The sequence below is a fragment of the Peromyscus maniculatus genome, chromosome 7 (assembly GCF_049852395.1).
Source record: "Peromyscus maniculatus bairdii isolate BWxNUB_F1_BW_parent chromosome 7, HU_Pman_BW_mat_3.1, whole genome shotgun sequence".
NCBI lineage: Eukaryota > Metazoa > Chordata > Mammalia > Rodentia > Cricetidae > Peromyscus > Peromyscus maniculatus.
Genome location: NC_134858.1, coordinates 86,709,807 through 86,719,392, shown reverse-complemented (window position 1 = coordinate 86,719,392; position 9,586 = coordinate 86,709,807). Strand labels below are relative to the sequence as shown.

General features: G+C 39.5%; 1 protein-coding gene across 1 annotated transcript; it reads right to left on the bottom strand.

The window, feature by feature from the left end:
• Positions 1-933: 933 nt before the first annotated feature.
• Positions 934-6,198, bottom strand: LOC143274406 (tripartite motif-containing protein 43-like). The gene is made up of 6 exons (XM_076577468.1): positions 5,791-6,198; positions 5,189-5,284; positions 4,407-4,637; positions 3,060-3,082; positions 2,579-2,676; positions 934-1,460 (listed from the first exon to the last, which is right to left on the bottom strand). Exons 1-6 carry the CDS (start codon positions 6,196-6,198, stop codon positions 934-936), a joined length of 1,383 nt encoding a protein of 460 aa, XP_076433583.1.
• Positions 6,199-9,586: the final 3,388 nt, after the last annotated feature.

Below are 9,586 nucleotides of genomic sequence, written 5' to 3'. Positions count from 1 at the left end.
CTCTGTGACTCTGAGGCTAGCCTGATTTACAGTTCAAATTTTGGGATAGACAAGACTACAGAAAGAAACCTTGCCTTGCACCCCAATCATCACCAAAAATAAATAGATAGATAGATAGATAGATAGATAGATAGATAGATAGATAGATAGATGATAGATAGATAGATAGATAGATAGATAGATAGATAGATAGATAGATAGATAGATAGACAAAAGAATGGCAACTTTCTTCTGGTGGTAACACAAGACTTTAATCACACCACTGGGGAAACAGAGGCAGAGGCATTTCTGAAACTTCAAGACCAGCCACCTCCATAGCCTTGTCCAATATAACCACAGTTTCAAAAATTTTGTCTCAAATAACAACAACAAAAAAGGAGAATAATAAGAAAGGAAGAAAGAAAGAAAAGAGAGAGGAAGGAAGAAAGAAAGAAAGGAAAGAGGGAAGGAAGGATGTATCCATCAGGTGTTGGTGGTGCAAGCCTTTAATCCCAGCACCTGGAATGCAGAGGATACCCTGAGCTATACAGAGAAACTATGTCTCAAATCGCCAAAAGAGTCTGTGTCAAATTGACATTAAATTAGTGAGCACAATACATAGCTGTGCTCCAGCTTGACACCATTAAGTGGAATCCCATAGGTAGAGCATATTTTTATGGTGCTAAAATGCAGCTCAGGGTCCTGATTACACTTAAAGGGGGCTTTAACAGCCGACTAGAGCCTGAATCTCTAAGACTACTCTCTTAGTATCTAAGCAAAATTATTTAATGTCAAGTACACAAAAACAAGCAAACAAAAATCACTATGAAATAAGGTTTCTTTGTGGAATATGTGGACTACAGAATAAAAGGTAATATAGTCTACCATTTTTTCATTTAATAGTATTTTAATATTTAATAGCAATAAGGAAAGTAACATTACAGTAGGGAGCACTTAAAAATCACTTGGTACTCTTGGTACTGGACTGCTGATTTCCCCCATGGAGAAGTAAGGCCAGACAGGTTTTTTGAAGGTGCCAGGAGGGTACTTGTATATGAGGGAACACTTGGCAACATTCACAAAACTTAAACATCCCTCCTCACAATCAAGGAACACACCAACTCGGCCCAGTGGAATCTCTATATAATGATGGAATACTGGGCATGTGGTGAGGAGGCTGTATTGATCACCCTCCTTCACACACACAAGAAGAAATGCACCTTCAGATTCAATCACTTGATTTCTATTCCTTAACAAGGAATCCTTACAGACCCCTACAGCCCAGTCCCAAGTGTCAGTCAAATCAATCTCCCAGTAATATTTCCCCAGGTTGAAGCTCTTTGATCTCCAGGCAGCAAAATAGAATCCAGCATAATCCACAGATGTATCTTTACGGTGAGGTCTGAAGCTCAATCTTCTCATGGCATTAAAGAGGTTTATCTTGTGATGGATAATAGTTAAGTTGGGCAAGGAAATGTGCACTGTGGGAAGAAACAACATTTAGGTAAAATGACCGTTTACATTTCTCAGGTGAGAGAGGACTGTAGAGTCTTGGAGGTTTTAAAAAGAGAAGGCTAAGACCTGAGATTAAATTTGGCTCAAATACACCAATGTCAAGGATTTCCACAAGAAAAGAGTGGTAGCATGCTGAATAGTTTTTTGAAAATTTTAGATGCTGTAGAGGAGGGAGCCTCAGCCTGCTTCTGTTAAGTGACTTTTAATTACACCTGCCTAAGGGAAGATGTGTGCATTGTAGCAAGGGCCAGAGCAAAGGCTGTGCTCATGGATCTACATGAAAAGTTATTTTTATGTAGATATAAGTAGTGATAACTTCCATATTGGTGTTTTCATTTGCATCTAACTGAGCATATTTATACTCAAGGAGAATAAACATATGCTCTAGAAGTGGATCCCCAATGTATTAGTCCTCCTTTAACCTCTGGTTCCTCTGATACTCTTTCTCTGTGAGGTAAACAACTGACTTTTAGATCTACAAGGGGAATTTAGACACTGCCTCATGTCCTATCAATTTGTTTCATTTTCATTGCTCATGATACATGGTTTTGTCTGTTAGGTTACTTTATGATTTTTTTTGTTCCTTTGGTGATAGGGTCTGTGAATTTGTCCTAGATGGGCATAGAACTCAATATATAGACCGGACTGTCCTCAAACTCATTGGCAGTCCTCCACACACTAGGTTTTTGATGCTGGGATTACTAGTGCACACTCTTTATCTTGTGTATTTTTTAATCTATGGAGTAAAATGCAATGTAAGAAATTAATTTCTAACACATTGAAAGGAAAATAATCAAATATCTCCATCCCTGGCTACACTTGGTTTGAATTATACTGTCCAGAGTAAAATAACCATTCTACTCAATGAACAACTGATAGTCCCTTTTCGGCCACTATTACATACAACATGATATTAGTATGCATTTCTGTTTGTTGGTTTGTTTGTCAGATGACCATGTGATTCAATAACAATACAAAGTGACTTACCTATACATATTTCTGGGGAGTTAAATTATTTGTGTTTGCAAAGGTTATCTCATTACTGAAGGGTACCTCTGGTCATTTTATCAGTGGAGATACTCACCTTGGAACTGCTTGTAACTTTTGGTCAGTCTAGGGACGGGTAAGGCTTTGAGTTCTAGCTTAATAGCCTGAGGCATGCTCAGCTGCATTGACTCACTTCTGCAAGGAACAGAAAATATTGAACATTGACCTCCGTGGTGCTAAAGATATCACACAGTGATTAGGAAAAACTTCATTCCAAGTTCAGGCAAACACCACAGGTTATACAAGCCTGACATCTTGACTTTAATCCTTGGAACCAATGAGGGAAAGAGAAGATGTCTCCTGAAAGTTATCCTCTGACTTGTACACATGTGCATGTACATGCACACACATTCACAAACACATAAAAGTAACAAAACAAATAAAAAGTATCCCAAAAATGTCACACTAAAACAATTGAGTATTTTCTGTATAAAAGACATCTGCACTTCATAAGGCAACTTAGACAATTTTATAGCATATTTCAGGGTATCCTGACTTTCACTGATGGCTAAACTCACCTTCTGAACATGTCGTCCAAACCCTGCAAAGAAAACAAGAAAATCTTAGATATCTGAAGAAATTAAATACAATGTTAGTTTCTAAAGTACATATAAATGTCAGTCACCGTCACATCAATCTATCCTGATAATATATATTCATGTCTTGAGATGATGCCAACCAAATAGATTAGCAGAACTCAAATTCTTGATGAAAGCAGACTAAAGAGTAATTTGAGAAGGACATGGGTATCGACTGCACCTTGCTTTTAAACCCCCACCTGGCTGCACAGGTAACTTTCCCTGAGCTTCTCAACAAGCCATAGGGATACTTCAGCTAAGGATACTGCAAAAGGTTGGCCCCACCCCTGCATGGTGCTTCATATGTGTCTTTCAGAATTGCAGGGTTAGAGGCCTGAGCATTACTGTGAGTTGCAAGGTATCATGTACTACCAAATAGGATCCTTTCTCAAAATGCCAACCTCCTCAAGGACTCTGAAAAACACAGTGCTCAAACAGAAGAAATTAAGCCATAGGTTACTTTAATACTGTGCACAATGTATAAGTAGAGGTAAAGAATGTTGGAAACAGAAATCACTGAATTTCAGTTTTCAGAAAAGCAAGGCACAAAAGCCAAAATTTAGGACATAATCCATGGAGAATCTATGGACATAATTTCAAAAAGTTTGTTCTTTCAAGATTATTACAGAATTTTGTTTCCCCAGAAATTTCTGAAAAGGAAACTCCCTTAAAAAAATCCATAGAACCACGGAGGCTATATATATATATAGCATAGAGGTCCCTAGGACGACTATGGCTTATAATAAATTTCGGTTTTACTCAATTATTGAAAAAAATAGCCAAATGAATGGAAACACATGAACTATGAACCAAAGGCTGAGGGGCCTCCAGCTGGATCAGGCCCTCTGAATAGGTGTGACAGTTGATTGGCTTGATCAGTTTGGGAGGCAACTAGGCAGTGGGACCAAGTCCTGGGCTCATTGCATGAGTTGGCTGTTTGAAAACTGGAGCTTATGCAGGGACACTTGGCTCAGTCTGGGAGGAGGGGACTGGACCTGCCTGGACTGAGTCTACCAGGTTAATCGCAGTCCTCAGGGGAGGCTTTGCCCTGGAGGAGGTGGGAATAGGGGGTGGACTGGGGGTAAGGGGAGGAGGTGGGAGGGGTGAGAATAGGGGAACCCATGGCTGATATGCAGAACTGAATGGTATTGTAAAATAAAATAAGTAAATTAAAAAAAAATTAAAAAACAGAAAAAATGCAGGATATAATGAAAGCTATCTTAGTAAAACAATGACCACTGTGGGACTAAGACAATAAAGCCTCTTCCTGCACTCCTCCATGCTCACCTGCAATAGGACCACATATGGCTCCTGGGACTTTGCCATCAGCTCCTGATACATTTCTCTTAGTTCTTTTCTCTTTTGGACCATCATGGCTTCACTTGTCCTGAGTTTCTCTAAAACACATCGACCTTCATTTCTCATAGACTCAATGTATTTCTCTTCCTCTTCACAGAGGAGTGGATGTAGCTTTCTATACACTGTCCTGATCATTTCTTCCCGAAAAGTCAAGTAGTCCTGAAGAAAAAAAGACATTCTCAATCATATTTGCAAAGTATTTTGTCCTCCCTCAATCCATCCTCCTATGCTTAAATTCCACAAATGACTTTTTAACTCTGATGCATATACTCTGATTGACTGTCTTCACACCTCAGAAAATATAAATGCCTTGCTTCCATTTGTTTCTTCCTTAATAATTACACAGGCAATCAAACCCTAAGATGCATTTACCCCTATATTACAGGTTCAGAGGTACCTGGAAAAAAGATTGATCATTCATATGTTCACAAAGTTATGAAACTCTGCATGTAGTAATTAGAATTCATGGTGTAGTCATAAAGTCTAACGCAGTGTGCAGAACCATAAGCAATTCACTCATTAGTCCCAGACGCTTCTGCCAGAGGCAGACCATTCTTTCCAAGAACAGGGACATATTATACACTCAAAATTACAGGTGAGCAGGACACATATTCCAAGTATCCTATCCTAGGCCTTAAATTCAAATCTTGAATGGCGAATTTTGAAAATACCTGCATTAGGCTGATTTCAAGCATGGTTCTCATACTCACCGTCCAACGGGTTCTCATTCTGTTCTCTGCCTCTAAATTCTCTTGATTTTCTTGGACCATCTCCCATAAAGATGCCATTTGTTTCAAAATTCTATTCTATAAAAAAGCAATGAATATCAATTTTGAAAAATATAACTAATTGTCACAATTATTGTAGTGAAAGTACCAGAATCAAAATTATCCTTCATTTTATCCTTTTCATAACTATGAAATTTAGATTAGAACACAGAATTAGAAAATGCAGCTTCCCCTTTTGCTCAGGTGTATTGATGAATAATTCTGATTACATGCTTGGCTGTACCTGACTCCAATGTACTTTTCCTAATTTAGTCTCCAGTCTTGGACACTTTTAAAAGATATGAAGTTAGCATTGCTCTTTCCAGTGACCTGGGCATAATGTATCATAAAATACAAATGATCTTTACACTCATGGGTCCCCCAAAGTAGGTTTACAGTCCTAGTCACCCTTTCTTCAGTAGATATTAAAAAAGTGCCACCATTCTGAAAACAGCACATTCATCATAATGAGGACCAGCATCTTCCTGTGGTTTGCTAAGCCTACCTATCTCCAGCTTGCAAGTTCTCTCAGAAACATCACTTACCATTTGATCCTCAGCAGCTGCTTCAATGGGACAGTGTCTGTGTCCTCTGTGTTCATAGGAGTTAGAACAGAGTTGACAGAGGAAGATCCTGTTCTCAGCACAGAAGATCCTCTTAGTATCCTCGTGGGTCACACACTTTTGCTCCTCAGAGCTCAGGTCCTTCATGAGGCTGGCTTGTCTGACAATGGACACCAGCTTCTTCAAAACAATGTTGGTTCTCAAGTCCTTCTGTGATGGTTCCCTACACATAGGGCATTGGACAGAAGGTTGGATGTCTTCCCAGGAAAGGTGGAGGCAGGCTCGACAGAAGCTGTGACCACAGCTTATAGTGACTGGGTCTGTCAGGCAGCTCAGGCAGATGAAGCAGGTAAGTTCTTTCTGGAAGGCTTGTGTGATATCTGACTCCATTTTTCTGAAGGAAGAAAAGCAGAATTGCTAATTAATGACCCCAGAGAAGCCAGAAACAGCAAAAAAAAAACTGATGCAAGTTGTGATTTAATTCTGTGTATGACAAAGCAGGCTTCATTTTTCAGGAACAAAAAATCAACATAGGTATAGGATTGCATTTGCTGATCTTTCTTGTTTCACTCTTCTTGACAGAAATATAGATTAATCTGATGTCCTTCTGAGCCATTCCACCAGCATCGTTTTTGGAGACTCCATTCTAATTACTGTCTTGGTTGCTGGTCTGAGACATGCTTTCCAAGTATTTATAAATAAATATACATTAGAGTGATCAAACTCCTTCAAGTCCACATGTATGCCCTTCACTACAGACATAGGTAGGTTAAACACACCCTTCTTTGTTGGCTATCCAAGAAAACACTCCCTATTTCACATGGTCCCTAGTAAATGCTTTGCTTCATTTCTGATTTTAGCATCTTAGTCCTTCATATTCTCCTATCCCACCCCTCGACACTTGAAGGCAACATTAGTTACTTGGCTTCTTTCTGATGCAAATAGTTACCAAGAATAAGAATTATGAAGGCTCATAGTTCAAGGATATGTCCATCATTGTGGGGGAAGAAATGGTGGCAGGAGCTTGAGGGAGCTAGTCTCATTGCATCCAAAATCAGCAAGAACAAATCAAAAAACACTTGCTGCTCAGCTGCTGTTCCCTTTCCCTTAGTTTGAGACCTCTAACCTTGGAATGTTCAAGTGACCTCATGAGCATTTAATGTGGATCTTACCAGCCGTAGTGAATCTTTCCCACCCCAATAATCCTTCACAGACATTCACAGAGGTTTCCATATCTATCCTAAATCCCATCAATTTGAATTCTAGGATACTCTCTGTGGAAACTTGATTGTTTATCAAAGATACAGTTCCTGGCTTCAGTTTATGGAATGAACCTTGAGGCATAAATGAGGCTCTCATGGCTCTAGCAGAATTACCTATTTAATCAACAGGTACCCATTGTTCCTTCTCCTTGAAGATCTACACAAATAAAGAATCTTGGATTGACTGAGATAAACTTTCCCCAAATAACTTTAGCTTCTGTAGTCTGAAGCAGATGGAGTCCGTGGCTTTATCTGGTGCTCCTATTTACCTTGAAAATAATACTAATATTCATTGTCAAGATTATTTTAGAGCCGGGTGGTGGTGACACACACCTTTAATCCCAGCAGTCAGGAGGCAGAGCCAGGCGGATCTCTGTGAGTTCGAGGCCAGCCTGGGCTACCAAGTGAGTTCCAGGAAAGGCGCAAAGCTACACAGAGAAATCCTGTCTCGAAAAAAAAAAAAAAAAAAAAAAGATAAATTTTACTGCAACATTTCACTGTTTCTAAATAATTTGTGGTGTGCTTATATTCTTGCTTTTTCTGTTGTAATTTCACAGGTAATGATATCAATCTGTAATTTTAGCAAATATCAGCATTAAAAAAATTCTCAAAAATTCTTCAGAAATTTGTTCAACTCATTTTTATCATATTTACCTCAACTGTGATTTCTTCGAGGTTCATCCCTTTCTCTACCCACTCAACTGTCTTTTCTTTTCTTTTTTTCTTTGTTTAATAAATACTTAGGGAAGCCAGGCTGTGGTGGCACATACATTCAATCCTAGCTTTCTGGAGGCAGAGGCAGGCAGATCTTTGTGAGTTAGAGACTAGCCTGATCTACAAAATAAATTCAAACTGTGTTCTAACAACACACAGAAAAACTAGTTCTGAATAAAAACATATTTGACTAGCTAAAATCCAAGTGTCTCTGATTTTTCTTGTGAGGGAATTTTCTTGATTGAATCATTTGAAGTGGAAGGCCGACCTAAACTCAGAACTTTTGAAGTTTGAGAATTCCCCTTAAATCTTAGCTGGTGGCAGCTTGTATAAAGGACATGGAAGAAGGAAAGTCTCTCATCTTTGTACTTAGACTTCTTGGTCTCATTCTCACTGGCAAGTTCATCCTATCACTGGTATTCGATTCTATTTTTGAGGAAGATTTCAAAGTATACTGTAGACCAGCTGATACATCCAGCCTTTTAGACTGAAACACTGAGTGTGCTCTCTCTCTCTCTCTCTCTCTCTCTCTCTCTCTCTCTCTCTCTCTCTCTCTCTCTCTCCTCTCTCCCCCCCCCCTCTCTCTCTCTCTGTGTGTGTGTGTGTGTGTGTGTGTGTGTGTGTGTGTGTGTGTGTGTGTGCTCATATCCATTTAGTTTTGTTCCTGTAGATTCAAGGTGGTTGCTGCACTTATCTCTTGGGTTTTAGTTAACTCCACATGCAGTCAAATTGACAATAAGGAATAGCCATCAGAAGGGCTGAGAACTTGGTGTTGGATGATCATTTAGGGAGCTTGTCCCTAATAGAGCCTAATATTTGCCTAGGGATGGGACTTCAAAATTTCCCACATTCATACCAACATATTCATTGTTCTGGTCTTGTTCATGCAGCCATTTCTAGGAGAGAACGTTTCACAGCACACTTCCTGGTATTCTGGCTTTCACTATCTTTCTGACCCCTCTTCCACAATATTTCTGGAGCCATTGATGTAGGATACAGAGGTGTATGTTTGGGTTCAGATCCCCATGATCTCTTCATTTTTAGATTCTGCCCAATTGTGGTATTCTGTGAGTGTCTGCCTGTATGGCCAATCGATTCTTTTCTATGTTCTTGTAAATAAGCATAACTAGGTTTTAATTACTTGATCTGAAATCTAATGTATGGTTTAAATAGTAAATCAGATCAAGGATTAAATTGTTTCCGGGACTGAGATTTCAAGGGAATGATATGCATAACTACTAAGAGGACTGGCAGGAAAAAATGTGCTTAGTATTATTTGTTATGCAAGGTGTCAACACTGAGATGTGTTTAGTATTTAGAGAGCACAAGGAACCATTATAGGTATCTTAACACAGCCTGGCATGGTCATCTCAGAGAAGGGCATCTCAGATTTAGCTCAGCACCACCTCCTGCTGGCCCACGACACTGCCATTTGCAGAGTATGGAAGACAGACAATAATCACATTGCTAGAGACTGTGGAGCACAGATAGTAAGCAGATCAGAGGAACTGAGAGGAAAAGATGATGCTACAGGCACAGGCCTATTGGAAATCAAGAAAAATGGAAATGAATACTTCACATACCTCACTGAGTGCAAATACCCAAAGCCTGCACCATTCTTCTTGAAAACACCATGGGGATACTGTCAGAAGTAGAAAGCAACCTCCAGGATGCCATGCAAGTGTGCCAAAACATTCTTGTGGACCCTCAGTTGGTACCTGGTCATGGAGCCTCAGAGATGGTTGTGGCCCATGCCTTGACATAAAAATCTAAGGACATGATTGGTGTGGAACAATGGCCAT